The sequence below is a fragment of the Protomyctophum bolini genome (genome assembly GCF_963924005.1).
Source record: "Protomyctophum bolini genome assembly, chromosome: 22".
Lineage (NCBI taxonomy): Eukaryota > Metazoa > Chordata > Actinopteri > Myctophiformes > Myctophidae > Protomyctophum > Protomyctophum bolini.
In genome coordinates, this window is record NC_137883.1 from 17,251,308 (window position 1) to 17,274,718 (window position 23,411).

General features: G+C 40.4%; 2 protein-coding genes across 3 annotated transcripts; both read right to left on the bottom strand.

Annotated features, from left to right (window-relative positions):
• Positions 1-2,138: 2,138 nt before the first annotated feature.
• Positions 2,139-5,048, bottom strand: car15 (carbonic anhydrase 15). The gene is made up of 7 exons (XM_080755455.1): positions 4,645-5,048; positions 4,379-4,555; positions 3,897-4,042; positions 3,673-3,765; positions 3,063-3,129; positions 2,803-2,963; positions 2,139-2,415 (listed from the first exon to the last, which is right to left on the bottom strand). The coding sequence occupies exons 2-7, from the start codon at positions 4,470-4,472 to the stop codon at positions 2,191-2,193; spliced, it is 786 nt and encodes a 261-aa protein (XP_080611581.1). The 5' UTR covers positions 4,473-4,555; positions 4,645-5,048; the 3' UTR covers positions 2,139-2,190.
• Positions 5,049-6,291: 1,243 nt separating this feature from the next.
• dgcr2 (DiGeorge syndrome critical region gene 2) lies at positions 6,292-22,967 on the bottom strand. 2 transcript variants are annotated; one of them, XM_080756420.1, is made up of 11 exons: positions 22,401-22,967; positions 19,846-19,878; positions 18,525-18,647; positions 15,934-16,020; positions 15,235-15,445; positions 13,879-13,955; positions 13,216-13,398; positions 12,655-12,858; positions 11,752-11,904; positions 11,119-11,355; positions 6,292-9,861 (listed from the first exon to the last, which is right to left on the bottom strand). In XM_080756420.1, exons 1-11 carry the CDS (start codon positions 22,480-22,482, stop codon positions 9,617-9,619), a joined length of 1,635 nt encoding a protein of 544 aa, XP_080612546.1. In that variant the 5' UTR covers positions 22,483-22,967; the 3' UTR covers positions 6,292-9,616. The 2 variants fall into 2 exon arrangements, with proteins under 2 accessions (XP_080612546.1, XP_080612547.1); XM_080756421.1 differs by lacking the exon at positions 19,846-19,878.
• Positions 22,968-23,411: the final 444 nt, after the last annotated feature.

Consider the following 23,411-nt stretch of genomic DNA (forward strand, 5'->3'; position numbering starts at 1 on the left):
CTGTGTATTTGCATACTGGGCCCCGATTATAATCGTCGACAATGGCAATGTCATTTTTCTTGACTTTTGACAATGAAAAAACTACACGCTATAGTATATTTGTTTAATAATTTTCATCTTTTTTTTTATCGTCAAAAACAAATATGAAAATGATGAAAAAACGACATACTATAGTTCATGGTTTTGGCCCATCATCTGACAGAATAGGCTGTGTATTTGCATACTGGGCCCAGATTGGTGGCCCAAAACTTGGTTGGAAAGTCCCTCTTTTATGTCTGGCTTCCAGTGTGATGTGTCAAACTAGGGGGTTTTCATGATGCTGAATCCATTCCAAGCATTAGTTTTGCAAAAGAAACACTCATTGGGCTAAAAATGTCATCACAAATTGATGATGTCAGCACATTTGGGCATTGCCGTTCTAAGCAAAACTAATGCTTGGAATGGATACAGCATCATGAAAACCCCCTGGTCTCTAAGTATGATGGTGTCATTATTCTGGTGTCACAAAAATATATTAAACAATTTAAATATATTTAAAACGCATTTTTTAATTCCCATTTTGTGCTAAATCGACTAATTAGATTTACAGTAGGAGAAATGTACGTGACTGCAAAGATGAAACTTTTTTAAACCCAGTATTTGTATCAAAATACTGTATTTTCGCCCATCTCTGGCACCGTGAGAGATTTCTGACCTAAGCACAAAAGCTTAGATCCTCAAAGCATTTCCCCTAAAAGTGGACACCATACCGTATGTCTTTCACAACCTGCCTCCCTCACATTACAGCGTGACCTTTGTCCCATAATGTTGGACTTACAGGGAGGGACGGTGACAGAGTGGCCTCTATGTAGCTTCTACACCCAGAGCCAGTGACAGGAGGAGGATGGTATAACCAGAAGTAGGGGGGTGGCGAGGATGAATAAGCTGTATGGACAGTATGGGCTCTCAGCTGATGCCTCTCATAATGAGCGCACATATCACTACACTAAAATCCTCAGTGTTAATTAGTAGGGAGGCAAAATTTGTTGAAATACGTGGGTATTATTTTACAAAGATTCCTAAAAAAAAGAATAATGGAGCTGTGAACTTCTCTTTGGTCCACCCATTCCTGGGAGTGGGTGTATGGGAAACATACCTTCTATGATGTCACTGAGCATCATGAAGGTGAAAGACCCACCCACCTCAGACATCAGCAACATTATGAAAATTACAAAAATATAATTGTCCGGGTGAAAATCACCGTGTTTACTGTAGTGTTCTAGGGTTAAGAAATCACACACATTTAGTTTTGAGGGTTGAGTAATATAAACAAACATAAACAAAGTGCTGCTGGGGTTCTGTAGACTTTATTAAGTGTTATATAGATATTCTGATAATAATCAATGCTATAGCATTTGTTCAGAGGTCTCCCAGTCACTTAATAAATAGAAAATACAATTTCAGGTCGGGATATCAATTCCATCAATCAGGAAAGAGAACTCCCACAGGACACAGGATAAACAGATGAAATTGGAAGTGATGAATCAAAAAATCAAGCTGATCAATAATCTATGCGGGATCTTCTCTCCTATAGTCCTGATTGGATAAAATTGGTATTTGGTATTTAGTAAAAAAAACAATTTATTTAGTACATTTGGAGATACTGTATGAGGAGCCCCGTGTTACTGAACAAACACTTTTTGAGCGGTGGCACACCATATCAAATGCCCATGCTTCAATGTGTGTCTGTCTATCCGTCCTGAGCAGGACCTTTGAACCCTAGCTGTCTGTGTCAACAACTGTGCATGGCTCCAAGGCACCACACACACACTATAACACAGTATTATAACACACAGTCACAATGTAACTATAACACACAGTAACTATAACAATAAACAAAAGTATAGTTCCACCGCTCAGTTCACACGGGTGTGATTTTTGTAGCAATGAACATAGAGATTAATACTTTGTTGTTGTTTTTACAAAAGCATATCACTTACCACTTTTCGGTGGTGAGGTGACCACTGAAATAACGTTGAGCGGTGGTGAGTAAAAACAGAGAGAAGGGCTTGAGCATGACGAACTACAACATGACGTCATGTTGTAGTTCGTGGTCACCTAACCACCGAAAATCCAGACTATGTATGAGCCTTCAGCCTATATATTTTTGGTCTTGGGTGGTATGGCCAATTTAGAAGGATTAACTCAACGCTAAAGCCCACAGATAAATTCTCTCATCAAAGCTATTTGAAATATAAGTAATGAAGAAGCTGAACTACAGAATTGACTAGCTGTATCAGTGAGGAGTTTGGCATCTTTGGATGCGTACACAATGCGACTGAATGTGGGATGGACATGTCGGAAGTTGTTCTGCAGTGGATTCATATCCTCTGCATCCTCCTCTGTGGCGAATATTCCAGAGGCAAACTGGTCAAACTGAAGAAATAAAGAACATGTTCTTAGGACAGATAAATAAATGAAACCTTCGTAATAACAATGCTAAAAGTATGATGTGCTAGCCTACTAATCAATAAGTCTATTGAAGGCTTATGAAATAATTCTGAGAATGTCTATTAGAGGTACGTGGCACTGAAGGCCCAAAAGAAAGTTTTGATTACATCAGATCAATTTAGGAGACAAGCCGCATGGAAATGGTCCATCCATGGTTTCTCCCGTTTGTCCAGTCGTAGCCTACTCGCAACCACTGGCAAGTATTTCCTACAGCTTTAAGTAAAAGAAATCTGAACTAACCCGTTTAGGGCAATGTCTTGATTAGCCCCTTGTATAGATGTTGCTCAGTTGTTTATAGGGTGAGGTACCCACCTGAGTCCATGAGATGTACGTGGGTACTTCATAGATGGTCCACAAGACCACTTGAGAACAAGGTGGAATGGTCAGGCTACCATGATAACGGTAATACTGGGACATATTATGCTCAGGCAAAAGGCTAATTAGTGGAAATGGCTTGATCGAAGTTGCTTGACCTTGTGAAAAAGGTACAAAAACACAAATAGCCCGAGTTACAAATAAGCAATAAAACCAGAAGCAGTTTTGATTATTTGTGTTATAGTGTTTCTTCTGACCTTTGTAGGTAACAGAAGAAAGTTTTCGGGCTATGTGTCCAAAGTGTGAATTCTCCGCATAAGCAAGCTGCAAGAAAAGTAGAAAGGTAAAGATTTGTATGCAGAATGATGTGCCAACTGTACATAATTTAATCAGTTTAGTTAGCCACTTTTGAAAATAGGGCTTAAAGGTAGGACAAGAGATATTTTTCTTGTAAAAAATAATTTTCTGAAATTGGCAACCCACCTGAAAATGTATTTTCTGTTTATTAAAGATTCACCTAATAAACGATCGTTCACTTAACTGGTGTGAATATAAAAAATATGGTTTATGGCGGTTGGGGGTGGTGCAGATTAAATCACATCTGCACCAGCCCCCCCTGTTGCATATTATAAATAACGATTAGTCCCTTGTCAGGTGGGTTTTTCAGTGCGTTTTTGAAAGTAGGGACACGCACGCACACGTGTGCGCGCGTGCGCGCACACACACACACACACACACACACACACACACACACACACACACACACACACACACACACACACACACACACACACACACACACACACACACACACACCTTACCTTACCTTGTGGTACCTTGTGGTTAGATAAAAAGATTTGAACTTACATCAATAAAGAATCCAAGAACTGCAAGGCCAGTTGGGTCATCTAAGGCAGCTGACAAATTGGGATGAATGGCCTTCATGTTGATTATATGCATCTGCCAGTGACAATTAGAGGCATAGGTCACAGGGAAGTGAAGTCACATCTGTAGTTTTAAAAAGGAGAACTTTGTCGATCGATAAAAAACACCTCTAGTGTGGTGTCCGTGTAGAGACCACCATACCGTACCTCCATTGGGTATCTGTGTCTGTCCACTGTGTGCTCTGAGCCGTTAGTGGACGGGCTTCCCCAGTGGAAGTGCAGCTGGATGGTGTGATACACGCCAGGGAGACCTCCACCACTTACTGACATGCCACTGCCAACCTCCAGAACCACTGTGCACATGTGTGTGTACGTACGTACATGTGCACACACACACACACACACACACACACACACACACACACACACACACACACACACACACACACACACACACACACACACACACACACACACACACACACACACACACACACACACACACACACAAGATTGTAAATGCCATTTAACCAAACTCAACATACTTTTGAGGATATTTGGCCCTCACAATCCAAGTGCACAGACGGCACACACATCCACGCACATCACGTGCACACATGCATGACACACACATAAATACGCATGCACGCACGCACACAGGCCAACCTTCTATAAAATACACAGCTTACCAGAGTGTCCATTGTTTTTAAGCGTCCATTGACCTGTCTGGGCAGTATCAAATCCCTCTAGATGCAATACTTCCAACGAATCATTTCTAGTCATGTGATAGTCCAGGTTGATGGGAGAGTGATGCTCTTCAAGCAAGGGGTGACATGATGGAAAGCTATCTCCCCATGCATAAGGACCTGAAGATATGATAGAAAAAAGAAAACATAGTCTTTTATACATTCTGGATTAAAGGAAATGAGGCAGTAGTTAAAAGCTAGTTACTTACCACAATGGCTCCCATTATAACAGAAGTCTTCTGAAATGGCATCTAAATTGAATTAGTGGATAAAGATCATTGTCATGTTACATCATTTGTTTACTCACTCACATGTTGAGTTTACAAAAATGATCAGATCAAACCATTGTACTTACAAGCAACGTTGTTGTTACCTGACTCAGAGAAGGCAATGGCAATCATCAAAATAGCAGCTGTCAAAATCATCTTAGACATTACTCCACAGACCCACAAGTCCAGGTGAGTCTTACTAGTAGGCAGCTGAGGTAGACAAAGCACAGTGAAAGTGTCAGGCTTAAATAGGAATGGGAATGAATGCTGAGCGTTTTTTTCTTTCTTTCTTTCTTTTTTTTCTTCTGGGATGATCAGTGAAGTGTGTCATTGCCTGTATAGTGATCTTTTCTGTTCAACAGGCTCATTGATGCAAGGAGAGGGAGAGCACCCCACCCCACAACCCCCATCATCACAGATGTCCAGTGACAAGTGCTACTAACCCATTCAGCTCATGGGGAAGGGTGGATGTCCAAGTTAATTAGTAAGGGCCTAAATAACACAACTTATAATGTAATATTGGCCTACATCACAGAATGGACAAGATATGAAAAATATCTCTAGCTCCCTTACATTAGACGACCAATATATGTATTTAAAAAGCAGTCTTTACAAGTGAACAGATGTATTGCATTAAAAACGTCAAAATAACACACTACAGTAATATAAATTCAAAGCTACATGGTCATTCCGTGCTGCTGCAAGTGACCATTACTAAGCATTAGTTACTTGTCTACAATCCAGGGATGAATGATGTGATAGTCAATACGTCACTTTGGCCTGCACGGACAAAGAAGCTTTATTTCTGAACAATAGCCTCCAAAAAGGATATCACTATCTCTGTTAAAGTTAATATGTCATGAGTCATTGTAAGATATATCCATTTTCTTTTTTGAACGCATCTAATAAGTTCCAGGAATTAAAATTTCTCCCTATGGGGGTCGCACTGGCCACTGTTGGGGATTTCCCACATTGGTCACTTAAGACTGAGGGATTTCCTTAAAGTCAAATGGCTCACAGACACTTGACACTAAATCCATGTAGGTTTCAACATACTTAATCACTTAAACACTATAAACTTTGTTGACTGGGGTCTATGCTTCCTTTTTTCACCCGACACAATCTCTAGACCGAAAATAGCCAATCTACAAGCTCACAAATGTGTCACGTTGTTGCATGTTGTAAGCTTGTAGATCTTCTTTTCGCAGGATATTAGAAAATTACGAAAGAAGATAGTTGGTATAGGGTTGAGGTTCATGTTAGACACTGGTGTTGTTGCTTCCTGCATACCAGTGCAGGACGACATACGGTGAGACACCTTGTTTGATAGTTGTATAGGTATATACTGTTGTTCCATTTCCGGTACTTCTTCTTTTTCTTCCCTTGTATAGCAGTGTATACGACAATACTTTCTTCCTTACTCTTGAGTCTTTACCTCTTTACCTGTAACTAGCTCTTAACTGCTGTGCTGTCTCTGGGTGACTGATTTTACCCTGTGGGACCAATAAAGGATTCCATCTAGTACAATTAAACAGCCTAAATGTCGATATGATACCAATGTATGTTCCATTCCTGCTGACACAGATGTTGTCCATGGTCAAATTTATTTGGCATTTGATTAGATGTACATCTACCTCAGAAAAATACAAGTCCCCCCCTCCCCCTGCGATCAAAACATTGTACAATTTAAAAGCTATGAAATAAAGGACAATCACTCACATCATTTGTTGTATTGTACATAAACACAAAAATAGATGTTGCACCACCATAGTCTATGATAAAACTTAAGTGTAAGTGCTGCAGTTTGGGTTGTGGGTGGTTTTCAATGCATGGAGTTATTACACTAAGTATTTGAGAGCTACTCCTGAACCTAGATGAATTATTTTTAATAAAAAAATAAATCCCACAGCATGCCCAAAGATAAATACATGCGCCATAGATCATGTTGTAAGAAAAATTAAAATAAATAAAAAACGAAAAAGTAACTAACAAAAAACACAATCCACACCAGTAGACAAGCTCCCATACACACATGCACACATTACGTAACGATTCATTAGACTTGCTTTCCTTGGGTAATCCACAATGGATTGTCTATGCCAAAAATATGAACTAATTCTGAACAATAATAATAATGGTACATACTGTTATGGAAGTTTTTGATTTTACTATAAGTAGGTAAACAGATCAGGAAGATGCAGGACTCAACCGCCGTCAGGATTCAAACTTCATTCATTATTGTAGGTCTCATTACAACCCAGCTTTTTGTTTGTACATTTATTGCATTTGTTAGACTTGTTTCACAGTCTAATGTCCTATTATTCTATGAATTCTCTGATACACACACACACACACACACACACACACACACACAAAACCGAGGTTTCAGATCATTTAACGTCATCAGCAAATCATCCCCTGTTCGATTCCTGTTGACGACTCACCCAAATTTACAAATATCTTAAACTAGGCAAAGTAACTAATGAGACTTGCACCTAAACTAGGCCCATGTCCATGTAAGGAGAGAGCCTAGTGACCATCTGCTGTTACCGCTGTGGACATTGCCCGTCAATATAAGTGTGTGTGGGACATTGATGTAGGAGGTGGGACGCGGAGATGCTGTTACACTGTGTTGTAATGACACCTACAATAAATAATGAAGTTTGAATCCTGACTGTTGAGTCCTGCATCTTCCTGATCTATTTAAATACTTATAGTAGCATCAAAGAATGCTATAACAATACACTACAGTAGTACATTCAAACATGGGGGACACTGTCCAGCATAGTTTAACTCTAGGAGTGTCAACTTATGGGTCACTTAACACTCCCAGAGTGGCATTCCCGAACACTGGGGATTTTCTCACAAGCACACATGCTGCTTTTTCTCAAGGTAGATCATAAGCCACTTCAGTGCTGGTGGTGATCAATTTAACCACATAAACCTCATCACGTCAGGTGGAAACCTTATGTCAGGAAATGGAACAACATTGTTCAGAAATACCTAAAATAACAAGCTTAAAAAACTTTTACATGACACTCGAAGTAGGACATAAATGTATGTGGAAAAAACAAAACAAAAGATACAAGGGTTTTTTGCCTGACAGTGGACAAATCTTTGCCAAAAATAGGCGATCTACAACTTGCAAATTGTCGCTGAATGTTCGCTCTAGAATAGGGACGCCAGGCTTCAAGTGGTTAACTAAGGTTTCCACAGAAGTGACTCAAGCGCGGAGTCAGTGTGCATCTTGACAAGAGGGTCAGTATACATTTGGCAGCGGGGTGACCAACCTCAGAGGAGCATTTGTGCTTTGCTTTTACACACCAGTCAATAAATCCCTTCCAATTATTTGTCCGAAAGGTTAACAAATATTATTATAACGGCTTAAAACTTTATTCCACGTGTTGAGTGAATCATATCTGATTGTCGCAATTTGTTTTTAAATATCATTAAAACATATGTCATGATAGGTCGTTCCCATGAACAGACTAGAAAGATCCCATCAACACCAAACATAAATGGTATACAGCTAATATCCAGTACAGTAATCTTCACCACATACACTACCCAAGTAACTGAGATGAGAAATATACCATCATACACAAACAATGCATCATAGATTAATGGGCAGCATCAAAAAAATAAAAATAAAATCAGATAGTTGTAAAATAGGCTAAATTTGTTCAGCAATATTAGTAAAGGCATACACCCCCTGCCAAAAGTAAAGAAAACCTAATGAAGGGGTGTGCATATCAAAGATTTCATGTTGAAATATTAAAGATGGCTATTAAGTAAAGACTTACAATGTAAAATAACAAAAGGTAGACTAACTGCATATATCTCATTGAGTGAAACAGTTATTGTGTAAGTGGTTATTTAAAATCTTATAATGGGATACAATCCCTTTTCTAAAATGTGGGACAAACTACAACGGACATCAATTCCTAACAGCTTTTGCCCAAGTTTACAGCCTAAAAGTCATAAATGATCAGCAAAGAAATAAAAACATTGACCATGGGAAGGAGGGGGGGAAGCAACATTCTTTAAATCATTTTAGCAAAAGAGAAGTAAGCTTGGACCAGTACTAACCATACCTCATGTGTGCAAGTTTAACAAACCTCTCACTTGAAGTCTCAAAACTACAAAACCTTTGTCCCCCACTGCAAATGTGGGCTATAAACCCCAAACGCGGCTTGATGTATCACACTGATAAGAAAGTGAGAGAAAAAAGTACTTCATTCGGGGCGTAGAAATCCTGATCTCAAGACACACTGCAGCACGGAGGGCTAATGAGTGGGCCTTACATGATATAACGGGGAGTCGAAAATGCATGTTCTTTTCAACAGTGGCAAGACGCAGACAAAAATCACAAGGAACAAATGCTGGTGTGACTGTTGCGCTTTCATTATTACCTTGTATTGGGACCTGACAAACAAGTACAACAAAATCAACAGGCACAGACCTGGAGGAGTATTTACATGATCAGGGCATCTTGAACATGAGTCTGAATCGCAGACATTTCAAAAGCACAAAAGCTTTGTCCAATGGAAACTAGAAGCAAATGTGCAGTCTTGCCCCTCGTAGTGTTAGTCTTCTTTGTACAGAAATAGTCCTTTACGCTCCCTCAGATTGCCATGTCGTCCCTACCACCAGGCAGAAAAACTGTCTTGTTCTGACTCACTCACCATGTCTCCGAGGCCAACTGGTCAGTACTGTAGGTTGCATCTTCAGTACAAGTACAGACACTTGATTGGACAGCTAAGGTACAAAGCTATTCCTTTCTGCTAACATGATATGTACAAACTGTATAAAAATCCTCTCATTTGCAGTCAACCCATTGCCCAAATCTTTACCCAGCCTTACCCAGCCGTAAGTTCAGAATGCAGATTTATTTTCTGCCCATCCACAGTTCCTATACCACAGTGCTGAGGGAGGAGCTGCTACTGCAGTCTGCAGGCGTGGAGTCGGCGGGGTTGGGGGGCCCACCGGTGGGGGTATCAGGTCCCACCAGTAGGGTGCTGCTGTCGATGGAGTCCTCGCGCTGCTGACAAGATGGCACTGAGTCTGTCACAGGGACAGTGGTGTCTGGGTTGGCTACCTGGATCCCATCCACCATGGCAATCATCTGGCTTGGCATCATTGACACTCCATTACGCCCTGAATGAACCAAGAGAGGACACGTATCAGTGATAGCTAAATGACTCCCAGCAAGCCAAATGACGTCATGACGACGTTATGATGACGTCCCCCAGTGACTCTGGTGACGTTCAGGACTAGGCCAGATCACAGCCCATATGGGGATGTTCTTTACGTAATTTCCAGGACATCTTCACCAATTGAAATAATATAGCTTATTCTAGGCCAGATCTGACCAGTTATGATATGACTTAAGTTGATCTGGCCTCGATCTGACTCTCTCCGATTCATCCAGGATTCCAGGGACATCCGTCTTAGTGAGCAGAATTTATGTTGGTTGAAATCAGGTGATATTCTGGGCCAGATCTGACTAGTCTTGGTTTGACTAGATCTGGCCCCAATAGAGAGTCGAGACATCACTAATTGGTCCAGGTCCTGACCGTGCTTGCTGGGCTAGCTATCCTAGGGCCAGGCAATACTGTTACCTTTCAGGAAAAAGAAGGGAAAAAAACTACCCATGTTCCAACTGATCCAATGTAGTTATTTTTACTCATAAGCTCTTGTTTGTACTTTTAACACTTACGACTGATTAAACTGTCGTGTTTCAAGCCTCCCTGCTTATGTTTAAAGTGACCTTTGAACAGCCACTGCACCGACCGCTGATTTGCTTGTCATGAAAATCCACTTTAAAACGGTGTAATCGCTTGTTGTAGTGTAGAAAAGTATAACTTGAAACTGATTAAAAACGTGGATTAAACAATGAAAACATAACTCGGGTTAATCGCAGTGAAGCTATTCTACAATTAATTAACTCAGGCAAGTCGTGTTTAGAAGTTAAAGTGTTAATTGGTCTTCTATGACAATGTAGTGCATTAATTTATGAACAAAGCCAAAATAAGGAGATACAAGGTTTCTGCCCGACAGCAACAATGTCAATATTGTGATAGAAACAAACATATCGTCTGGGATATCATGTTGTCTATCTTCAATATATCACCCAGCTCTAAAGTATGCCTTATGAATCAACACCCACAAGGAAACTTCCCTTTGTATTTATCATATTTGTAAATAATACTACTTCGTTTAGTCACATTAAACCCTAGTGTAACTATTTTTCATCAACGTTTCACACATTTTCAAGATTTCTTGAAACTCAGGAAACACAATTATTGGAAAATCGCTGATCTACAAGCTCACTCTCAAGTTGTGAGATTGTAGAATGGCTATATTGGAATAGCCCAAATATAAAATGGTGTTTAAACAGGAATTTGGGCCTACCCAGGTCCACATAGAGGAGGCTGTCTGGGTTAATGGAGGCTTCATACGGAGGAGGGGGGTCATCAGGGTGTTGGATGTCTGGGTATTTATAGGCTGCGTATGGCGGTGGAGGCTCTTGGAAATGAAAAGCGCCCCCTTCTCCATCGTCGGACAGGTGCAGTGGAGTGAGGCCAGTGCCAAATGCATCCGGGCCATAGTCGAAGCCTGGGACTCGTCTCCCAAGGTTGAAATGATGCACTGAGGAATGAGAGCAGATGAAAAAGGCACAGCAGATGAGGAAGATACAGCAATGTTGAAGGACATTTATTAAATATAATTTCTCCTTTATTTTGACAGCAAGAAGAGAGGCAGGAAAGGCATTTGGCATAACGTATTTTACGCCCATGCACCCTAACCGTTTGGCTATTGGGTGTCCCAGCATCATTATTGTTATTGATTATTTTTGCGTCATTTGACAGCAGAGATGTAGGAAAGAAAGGATGGAGAGATTTAACTGTATTAAACTTGTGGTGTTTGCTAAGGCCAGTCTGGAATGAGGTGTCTACATAAACAGCTGCTGACAGGCTGAAATCTCTCATTACATGCCATAGAAATGTGAGGTTTGTGTGAGTCTGCAATAGGCTCCATGCTCACAGTTTCCTCCGATGAGCGTTTCAATGCGTTCACGTCTCCGCTGGCGGAGCCTGTGCACCATGAACAGCAGCAGAGACAGAATGAGGAAGGAGGAAATACAGCTGACAATCAGCCTCATCCCACTAGCCATGGAGTCAAACAAACTGTTTCCATCTGGAGAAGAGAAAAGGCACACAAACTTTCTTAATCTTAATTCAGATGCCTACTGCATTTACAGCAATTACAAAACAATCCCATGTTAACCAAATGAGTACATTTCAGATTCTTCATAATGATTAATTTTATTTGGTCTCTGAATGCATGAAACATTTTGTTTCATGACACGTTTTAATCAGATTTTCCACTCAGCAGCTCACCGGTTTTTTTCTGTGGTCCATTCTATCATTAATTCAATTCATTATCAAGTAATTCATTTCACATAATGTTTACAGGTGTATAAAATACAAGGAATGAGTCAAAATTATTGTTTGTACACTACCCGCAATTGCAAGAAAACAAATAGCATTTAAACAAACAATATAAAAAATACACAAAGTGGGTTTAAAAAGAAGATAATCTGTAATTCTTTAGCATAACATCCAGCATTAGCAACCAAAAGGACCCACAAATTGCCACAATCCCCTCTGTTTAGCCAATACCACTCACTCCAACCCATGCATGGCAAAATGTCATGCCAATAGGCAAATCTTGAAAGAACGGGTGAAACCACTGTGACAGAGAAAGAGACTTAACAGAAAAAACCTACCTGGCCTGTGCTCCTAGGAGCACAGGCCAGGTCAGCTATTTTTGAAAAATCGAAGAACGACTGACACAGAAACATAGCTTTTTCAGAAAACTGTCAGGATGTGGAAGACATTTTTTGAATCTGATCTCAGGTCAGAATGGGTCAAGCTGTGGAAGTACCTGGGTCTAGACAGGTGAACTTGCAGCATTCCTTGGGGTCCTTGCGGAAGTGCTGGCAGCCCTGCGGCCGCTCACACAGCGCTGCCACACACATCTCTGGCTCGCCATCATGACATGTGCAGCTCAGACATGGGTCGTCACCCTTCGGGGTGAAGTAATAGCCCTCGACAACGACGTTGTCTTTTATGTCCACACATGTTTGCCCTGTTAGAGAGAATAAATGTCAAGTGATAGAAATAAATTAGAAAAAACATAACGCTGACTCAAGCCCAAGTTATACTTAGTTGCGCACTGGAAATATCTGATCTACAAGCTCGCAGGGTGCCGTGTCGAGAGCTTGTAGATCGGGCAATTCTGGTGGGCAACACACGTACTGGACTAAGTATAAAGCCTGATTCATCGAAAATAGCTGAAAAGCTCACAACGTTACACGGATGCGACACTTTATGAGCTTGTATGTCTGCTATTTCCGGCACTTGGTGGAGCATAAATTAGGTTAAACTCAGGCTTAAGTCTAGATAAATGCCTTCTGAGGTTTGACTTGAAGGCCAAAACACATACTCCTCTTGCAAAGAAAGGGGAACTTCTTGTGGCAGTTCTCAGCATGCCAACTGTGCAGGCCACGCTCATTCATGTTTTTGATCTGGAAACGCTGGAGCTGTGCACAGAAGACAGTGTCCTGTGTAGGGGATGCCTCCCCAAATTTAGGAAGGCCCTCGGGTGGCAGGAACACTTGCATTGGCCCTTTTAAGAAAAGGATAACAACATTAGCAATATATATAAAAAATGTATAATTAATGAAAACTGACTACAGGCACACAAAACCAGTAAATCAGTACAGTGCAATATCCAGAAAAAAATGTATTTATGGCCCCGTTCAGAAATACTCCAAATAATGAACATTTTGTTTTTAGATGGCAGATCTACAAGCTCACAATGCGCTTGTAGATCTCATCTTTTCTCTCCTGCAACCACCTTAAACACTGGTTTAAGGTGGTTACATTTATACGATATTAAGTAATTTTCTTGGAACCAGCTTGAAACCCCTCAATGACTTTGAGAACCACTGAACTGAGAATATAATGCCTGAGGAGGAGTGAGGCTACTTGTTTGAGTGGTTTTGAGTGCCCGCCTGTCTTGAAATAAGCACATTGAGTCCTCGCTTGTCGTGAGAAATGTGCTACAGTATATATTTATAAATAAACTTGACTTGACTTGAAATACCTTTATATGCGACCTCCCAGCGACCCTCAAGGGAGTGGTTCTGATTGGTGATCACGTATTGGTAGCCGACCCAAAACCTAAAGAATCACATCATAATATGATCATCTTATAAATCATCAAGTAAACATATCACCACTTAATTTGCATAGAGGGGGTGGGGGGGGGATCAAGGATGGCTATGTATTAACGCTCTTGTAGGCTACAACAGAGTTCTGACCGTGTCAGACATTTTGTGCCATGGTCATGCAGTGTGACTCGGTTCTGATGATTGTCAACAGTTAGCTTATGGTGTTAAGAGAAACCAAGAACAATGCAACTGTTTTCCTCGTCTTAAATCACTGGGAATCAATCACTATCTTTTAGTCTATGAGGAGACTTTTTTATGACAAAATAGCGTGTAGGTATTACGAGCTCTCATTGCAGAATTGCCCACCCATGTCCTATTCTGCAAAATCAAGTCATCCTTCAATTTATCTATTTTGATTGATAGCATGTGACCTTGATTTAGGAGTTCAGGCTATGGGATTACAGATGCTGCAAACGTATATGCGGGGGGGCTTTGTAAGTAAGTAACTAAGTACATTTTATTTATAGAGCACTTTTCAAAACAATGTTACAAAGTGCTGTACAGTGGTCAACAAGGTAAAACAATCATAAAAAGCAAGGTCAAAACAACACAAAAACAACAATAGAAAAGCAAAACAATGATGTGCAAATATAAGTAAAACACGTCATAATATATAATGCTTACGAAATAAGTATGTTTTTAACAAGTTCTTAAAACCGACAGTTATTTTAATCCAAATGGCAGGGCAGTGGCTCAGGGGTAGAGTGGCTGGATGGCAACTGCAAGGTCGCCTGTTCGAACCCGGGCTCCCCCAGAGTTAGTGTCGAAGTGTCCTTGAGCAAGACACTGAACCCAAATTGCTCCTGATGAGCTGGCTAGTGCCTTGCATGGTTTCCGCCACCATCAGTGTATGAACTATGAATGTGTGTGTGAATGGGTGAATTGATGCACAATCTATGTAAAGCGCCTTGGATAAAGGCGCTATATAAATGCACCATTTACCATGTGTTCCACAAAGTGGGAGCAACCACTGCTTTGGACTATCATCTCCATAGCACACTAGCATGCACATCGACACGCGCACTGTTCTAATCCACATTGTGTTATTAGAACGCCATTACGATTGAATCACTGTCCAAAACTGTGTGTGTGTGTGTGTGTGTGTGTGTGTGTGTGTTTCTGTCAACATTAATTCCTCTACACCTGTCCTGTGGCATATACATCTCTTTTATTAAACTTAACCACATATTGACATCAATGGATATGCAGATGAAAGCATGAAGACTTACTTGCACTGGTCTCTGCGCTCGCAGACCTTATCATCAAAGTCCACCTCTATCTTCAAGATGAACTGCAACTCCTCATTGGTAACAAAGGTAGCCAGTGAGCCGTTGACTTTCTGACAAGTATCCACAGCCTGCCAGTAGTCCTCCTTCCTTAGGTACACTTTGTAGCAGCTGGCTGTCTTCTCATAGTGGTGCCACCCACTGGGACACTTCTCTGTAAAGAGATTAGGACGATGTGTTTGCAAAATCAATATAGAGTGAAAAAGAAATACTGTATATATCTCTGCTCTGTCGGGCGGAAAACGTCCAAAATAGTTACTTTTCACGTAATGGAAAAATAACCTGTGTTCCAATGGACAAAATTTAGTTGCATATCATTCTTTCTCAAGCTATTCTTAATACTTATATATTTATAAAACCCACAGGCAGACAAATTTTTATATTCATTATAAGGTTTTTTCTTTTTAAAGAAAATTTAGCCAATATACAATCTCTTCATCGCTACAGTGTGACACTGTCATACGATATAAAATAGGGCAGAAAATAATCATAATCATAAAAACATGAAATATGGGTACGGTTGCGGCGTGACAGCGACAATATTATACTTTCAAGGGAAAGTATAATATTGACCTCAACAGTACACTCTAATGTTTGTGAAGTAAAATTAACAATTGGAGAATGTTTTGGGGACATTCTTACTGTTAAAGCGCACAGGCTGCGCCACACCAATGACATCTTCAACTGGGTCATAGCCATTGCCAAAGCGAACCCTCTCCTCCTTCATAGCTGTGAAAGAATAGGTTGAGAAGTGGAAAAGTTTAAGTTGGCACGCTCAGAAAATTTGGGCAGGGGATTTCCCCAAACTAAACATCTCTACAAGAAAGTGGCTAGTAGACAGAAGTCACAGACTGTACTCAACGGTGCTGGCTACTCTTTCAAGTCTATTTGCATTGTCTCAAACCTTAAAAGCAAGGAAGCCTGCACGACTCCAATCCGTCTCAATATCACTTTTAGGTTCTTGTTGGCTAAATGTTGTTTATCGACACGAACAGGGGAAGGTGTCGCACCTACGGACACTATAAATGTGACACTTCCGTTGATTACAGCAACAGCATGCAACGCTGTGCATTATAAAAGAATAAAGTTCCTTAAACTAAAAGGACAGTTCCATGAGTGCTGGTATTCTCTTCTTAGAGATTTCTTGAAAGATTGTCACAAATCTAACATGATCTAACAGATCTATTTCTGCACGTGTCAAAGTAGGCTGAAAAAGATTACCACTAGCCGACTTTGACAGAGAGCGTATGACAGAACCTTTCCAGGCTAAAGAAATGAGCGACAATCTCTGTGGTGAGAGCAGAAGTGAAAGGAGAACATTCCAGTGTGGATTTACAAGGAGTCATAACTTGCAAGCAGTGCTCAGTTCGGTGGCTTTGTGGTCAGTGTGTTCACCCTGAGATTTGGAGGTCATGGGCTTAATCCCCAGCCGAGTCATACCAAAGACTATACAAATTGTACCCCAATGCCTGCTTGGCACTCAGTATCAAATGTTGGATTGGGGGTAAGACCCTGCAACATACAGTACTATCATTGTCATTGTCACTGTCATTCATGTCCATGTTTACCGTAAGACTAAAAGTGCAATAAATGTTTTACTGAAAAAATAAGAATTGTGTGAGAGAATTGTGTCTCAATTCTTAGTGAGTAAAATTGTGATTTTAGCAAGAACCATGCAGCCCTACTGTCTGTCAAGACCTGTTTTAGATTATTTAAATGACAAATTTGTTACCAACTGTCTAGCTATGGGCAAAACAATCAAAACATATAAAATATATGACTTGTATATACAGGAGTGTGCAGCTTCTCCCTTTATTCATTTAATTTCCAGCTTTCATGTTCTCCCATCCATCTGTATCCTCTCATAAGCAAAAAAAAAGGAAGATGCCATAGTTATGAGGAAGAATAAAGCAGAACCATATCCTATTCTCATCCATCAGCAAACAGTACAATATTGTTTGTCTTAAATAGTTTAGTAATCCTTAGTACTAGTACCATCTTGGATGTATATGAATGCCCTAGATACATTCTACACAAGTCATTTGGACAGTACTCCATTTGGTGGCATAGTACTGTGGTGGAGGCATTCTTTGTTAATATGGGTGAAAAACAAACAAACAGTGATAATCTTGACTAGATGCTATAATTTTAACGGTCTGTAATTGAATGTTGATTCCAAGGTTATGTTACAGCAACAATTATTTCCTATAATGTAATCAATGGTGTTTTTTGTATACATGCCATCTGTTTAAGGGGCTAAAACAATTCATCAACTTTGCATTAGACACCAAAGTAAAATAAACCAGATCGTTTTGGTTATCTTTACTTAACATTGATTGAGGACAATAAGAACATCTTCAGTAAAGCCAATAACGAATTATGTTACTTATATTATTGTTTTGACGTGAACTAAGGATGTCCCCGAACATTCAGGGTTCGAACCTTCGCTCGTTAGGATTGGCACTCGAATCTTAATTAATGGGCCCCCCCATTTTATCAAAACTTAAGCAACTGATAACATAGTTCTGTCAACTCTGATGGGGACTCAAAACATGGACAAAACTTAACTCTGAACATTAAAGCCCAATCCTCTAATTATATATACACTACATTGCATGCCTGTGTCACAAAACAAAACTAGCAGAGGTTGAGAATCAGTTATTTTGTGGCAAGCGACACGGTAACACAACAACGTACATAAATTAGGTGCAATATTGACACATGCTGCTGCTGCTGTATGGAGGTCACATGGTGTTCTCAATCCTCTCATTCCCATTATGTGGTCACGGATCCAGGGATAAGTTCTCACTGGATTTAACCCATTAAGACCTGTCCTGAGGCCGATTCTACAAAATAAATAGCAGATGTACAAGCTTGCAACGTGGCAGGAAGTGAGCTTGTATATCTGCTATTTGGAATAGCCAACGCAAAAATCTAAAATTAGATCATGCTTTCCCGGTTTTAATGAGAAACAATAGGATTTCCATCACTGGCAGCAACACACAACTGCAATATCTAAGCTCACCTCAAATGGACCACCAATAACTACATAAAATCAGGAACAGAACACCTCATAATACATTCGAGTGTCTAGACATATTATGTCCATGTCTGATTTGATTCACTTTTTCAATTGATCGTCGTCATGGTTTCAGAATATTTCCTATTGGAATCGTTTCAATGAATGAATGAATCAATTTAGGTAATCAATGTCTTAAATGTGTTGTACTCACGGGGACAGTCCATCTCATCACTCTTGTCTTCACACATTGTCCAGCCATCACACTTCCAGGACATTGGGATACATTGCATTGTCCCACTGCGGCAGGCAAACTCCCCAGGGTTGCAGCGCCGCCCTAAAACACAACATATGATGTTGGTATGTAGACTTTCTGACATCATTATGCTTTACCTCTACAGAAAGCAAATACAAATACAAATTCTGCAGATGCCTGAATAAGGGAAAGGGAAAACATGGTTGTGTTCATGTACTATTTTCCTAAACACCAAAGTACAATGAAGAGATAATCCTAGAGAAAGCACATCCAGTCATCCACGCTATGCAGATCTCTAACAAATGACCTTTGAGCTACAACAGCAACAAGGCTTTGCTAGCCATAGACCAATAATGGTTGACCAATATGCCCCTATATAGGCTGATCTGTTTATTTGTATATTATGCCTTAGTAAGGCAGAGTCTGTGTTAAGTGGGTCAACATCTCTGTGCCATGTGTGATTAACATAAGACATGCCACAGAATCACAATGTCTGTGTCAAGCCTCACATGATAAGTGATCTGGTATAAGAGTCTCAAACTGATATATCTAATATAAAAAAATCATTGTGTCCGCGTTAGTTGTTGAGGTATTTGCTAGTTAAAATTATAGCTTGTGTTAATAAAATGTGATGTTACGTATTTGTGTTATTTTTATGCTATGTTGATGAATTGAATCTAGGACCACAATGAAAAGTTGAAAACAAGTCCCCGGAACTTTTTTGTGTTAACCTTTTAGCCTAAATGTCTGACTACCTCATGCTGTTTGCATTTCTGACTAAAGTATTCAGTCAATCAATAAATTAGGTGCTCCAGTGGATGTGTTTGTCTACAGATGGCGAACAAACGCATTTTGGAAACTCAAAGAAAGAGTGAACTGCTGAATCAAAGTTATTATAATTCAATGACACGTCAATAATATGGTAATATAAATTATGTTATTATCCTAATTACTTTTTTTTTTAAACACAGGATTTAACATTGCCTCACATTTCAAACCATGGTCAGAGAGTTCTTGTGGCTGGGGGCCCAAACAGAGAGGTAGAACAATCACAGCTGTTTCAATGAATACCATTTTGACTCTTTATCTCACTAAATAAACTGTGTGACCATTGCAAAAAAGCGGAGGGAAAAAAACAAACAAAATAAAAAGCTGTTACCAACGACTGTTCAAACTGAAGGGACGAGTATGCAGGGTACACTCTACAGACATGGAATTGAATATTGTACTATATACAAATAAATTTGCAATGGACACTAACTACAAGGATACTGCTTAGCTGACAATAATCTTGCCAGAGTTAGCTGTGGACCTGAAACAAATAAGATAGATAGAATAGGATGAACTACCCTGATTTCAATGGGTCCCCTTTCTAGATTAATTAACAATACAACCTGTGTCAAACTGAAGGCCTGAGTGGAAGATTTTGCTACTGTGCTACTGACCAAGTAATTATGTGCCAAGTCAAGAGATTCAACCCTACAATGAATGTGTCTCTGCAATTGTGTCACTGTTCTTATTAGGGAGTATACTTAGTTGACTGTAGTCCCATGGGCACATTAAATAGCTTTGCTGAAAATAGCTGATCTACAAGCTCACAACCTGTCGCGACACCTTGGATCTGCCATTTTGGCAAAATAATGTTCCCACCAGAATAGATACTCTAGGATTCAAGTGGCTAAACCATCTGTTCAAGGGATTCAGGTGGTAATTTTTACTTTGGACCACACAGACTCATTCGATAATGCCCTTACTTACCGATTAGACGGAAAGGCATATACTTCACTAACAGAAAATAGATTATAAGTATTTCAATGCCTTTGTTTGCTTAAACAGAAGGCCTAATAAGACTACACTTAGAATATAATAGGTTTAAACTATTTCAAGACTGTGATTGTTGTTCCATCTGTGTACCAAACAACACTGTTTGACGACCCAAGCAGAAACATACCATAAAGGAGTTAAATCCAAGACAGGAGCCTGTCTTATTTTGACCCACTAAAACAGCTTAATCTCCTGTTTATCAGCTAGACCTACTTCTCAGGTATTTGTATGGAAGTAAAGGCTTGCAGCTGCCTGGTTGGTCCTCATTTCATATCTGCTCAAAACGTGTAGAAGCACACAAGACAACCCATATCATTGAATGAGAATACCTCACATAGATTAGATTGCAATATCATAGTGGTAGTAGGGTAGATTTTTTGTTTTTTCACTGTGGCTGCTGAACTGACAGGACCATGCCAAGAGGCATTGCCTGAACAGCCAGACCCATCACCCAGGGCAGAGCAGATCTAGAAACAGTTATGTGAATTGATGGGAATAGCAATGACCTAGGTTTTCCTAGGTCGTTTCCCGTGTTGCCAGGCCAACAAAACATGTTACATAATTTTCAAATGTCAACATTAGAACCAAAATGGCCTACCCGCACCCAATCATTCATAAATTGATATATAATTATTTGTGCACTACTAGAACACTAGAAGTTTCTTTACTCTGACAGCCAGAGCAGTATCTATCCAAAAACCAGGCAGTGGAGTTTCAAAACACAGGCCACACAACAGGTCATGTTCAGCCAAGCAATGTACTCAGCAACTCAAATATATTATGCCTGGGATATGTCCACTAAGAGGTTATCATTCATCCCAGCTACTGTAAATGAACTTGATTTATGCCTGGTGTTCTCAACAATCCTTACATCACTGCAAATCACATGACAGGTTCAAGGGAGTAATGTATTAGTGCTGACTGCCTTCTGTAGAAGAGTAAAGAATAAACTAAAGAGCATGTTGCCATGCATCATGATGATGCATGTATTGTAGAATCATCCTATCCGAGCCAAACAAATTGGTACAATGACAATCCAATGACTCAAAGTGGGTAGCATTTGGAAGGTTAAACATCAGGGAAATGTGTCGATTAATAGCCTAATGACGTATCGTTATCTATCGTAGGCTAATCTTTCTGCCAGGTAATCTATCTTTTTTAATGGGGGCATTTCAAGATCTCAATTGGTTCAAGGAAAAGTTTTCACTGAGAATGCAACTGGCTAGAAATCAAAGTGCTGTGCACAGGCGGGATGTTAGTGGCTGCCACACGACATGAATTGCGTCATTAAGTCACCTTAGATAACATTGTACTTATATACTGTGTATGACACTGGTTCTCAGTGTAGGGTCCGGGGCCCCCCAGGGCTTTTGGGGGGATTCCAGGGGGGGCCCCAGCTAAATTATTTGATTATGAACCAAATGGACCCTTACGGGTCTGTAACTCAGGAATCCATTTCTATGCTCTCTGTTACATTTACACAGATTTTTTTAAGTTGTAGATTGGGGTCCCACAGGCTCTCATAGATGATGGATTGATTGTATGACATGGGGGTCTGTGTCCTAATAATGCATTGGTTGACAAATTAAGCACTGGTCTACGAGACAGGGGCATGCAATTTTGAGATGTATATCTCTTATTTGGATCTATGACATCTGAAATTGAAGCATAATTTTAAATTCGAGCATGGATTGCGTGCATCGCAATTTGTGGAGCATGGATTTCAGAATTTCAGATGCATTGCATATTATGTCAAATCGGAGCATACATTTCAGATGCATACATCTCAAATTGGAGCATGGATTTCAGATGCATATACCTCACACTGGAGCTCACTGTAGGATTCATACCTGACTGACTGTACTGATCTGGTATCACTGTGCACAGGCATAACAGCAACTTGAGCACCGAGGCTTTAATGAACGGGCCTCGCCTGCAGCTGCTGTTCTTATGTGTAAATAATCTCTCTTGCATACATATTAGGGAAGTAGTCCTATATGCAGACAGTACCTGTCCGTGGTGGGTCCGTCAACGTGAGGACGAAGAGAAGAGAGAGGAGGACGAAACTGCTGTTGTCAGCCTTCGGAAACATTTATCCTCCATTCATATTAACTCCTCTACTTAGAAATAAAAAAACAAATACCGAGGTCTGCACCGCACCGCACGTCGTCCGATGTGGCTCTACAAACCTCCACGCCAAGTAAAACGTAGATCCATTCATAAAGACATCCAATCCAGTGTAAAACGTGCTATTATTACCAGGTAGCGACACACATTGTTTATGAAATGAATGTAGCCATAAGGTTGTTAACTGTTAACTGGCTGCTTTACGCCGTCCGTCCTCTTGCTGAACGTTGGCAGTCTGGAACCAAGATGGCTGCGTCCTCCCATCACAACAATCCCAAACACGCAACACAGCCTCAGCCAGGCTACACACTCAAACACCGAATGTTCTTTTAACCAAATGGATCCTTTACACTCTCTCAGATTTACCGTACAAATGGTTGAATTGACACTGCAGGTTTTACTGTGTATCAACTGGAGGAGTTCAGTACAACTAGATCCACTCCACCACTGTACCACATGATCCGAAAAAGAAATGTCTCCGCCAGGCTGAAAGCACGGACGTTCTGAGTGTCTGCAGGCTGCAGGCAGCTAATCTGAACCAAAAGCCAAATTTCTTATGCTGCAAAATCAAATCGGCCTATGATGGCTTTATACTTACACTCCACTGACACATGCCTCCTCTATTTGAGCGACCACATCAAACACGAGGTGGATGCTGGAAAATACTGCGGCATGGTCATGCTGGACCTCCAAAAGGCTTTTGACACCGTGAACCACTCCATACTGGTTAACAAGCTTAAAGCTATTGGTTTTGTCAGTGAGCTGGATGCAATCCTACCTGGAGGGGAGAGAACAGATGGTGGAGGTGAACGGAACACTGTCACTGTCCCCCCCCCCCTCCCAGTGAGCTGTGGCGTCCCACAAGGAAGCATACAAGGGCCTTTACTGTTCCTA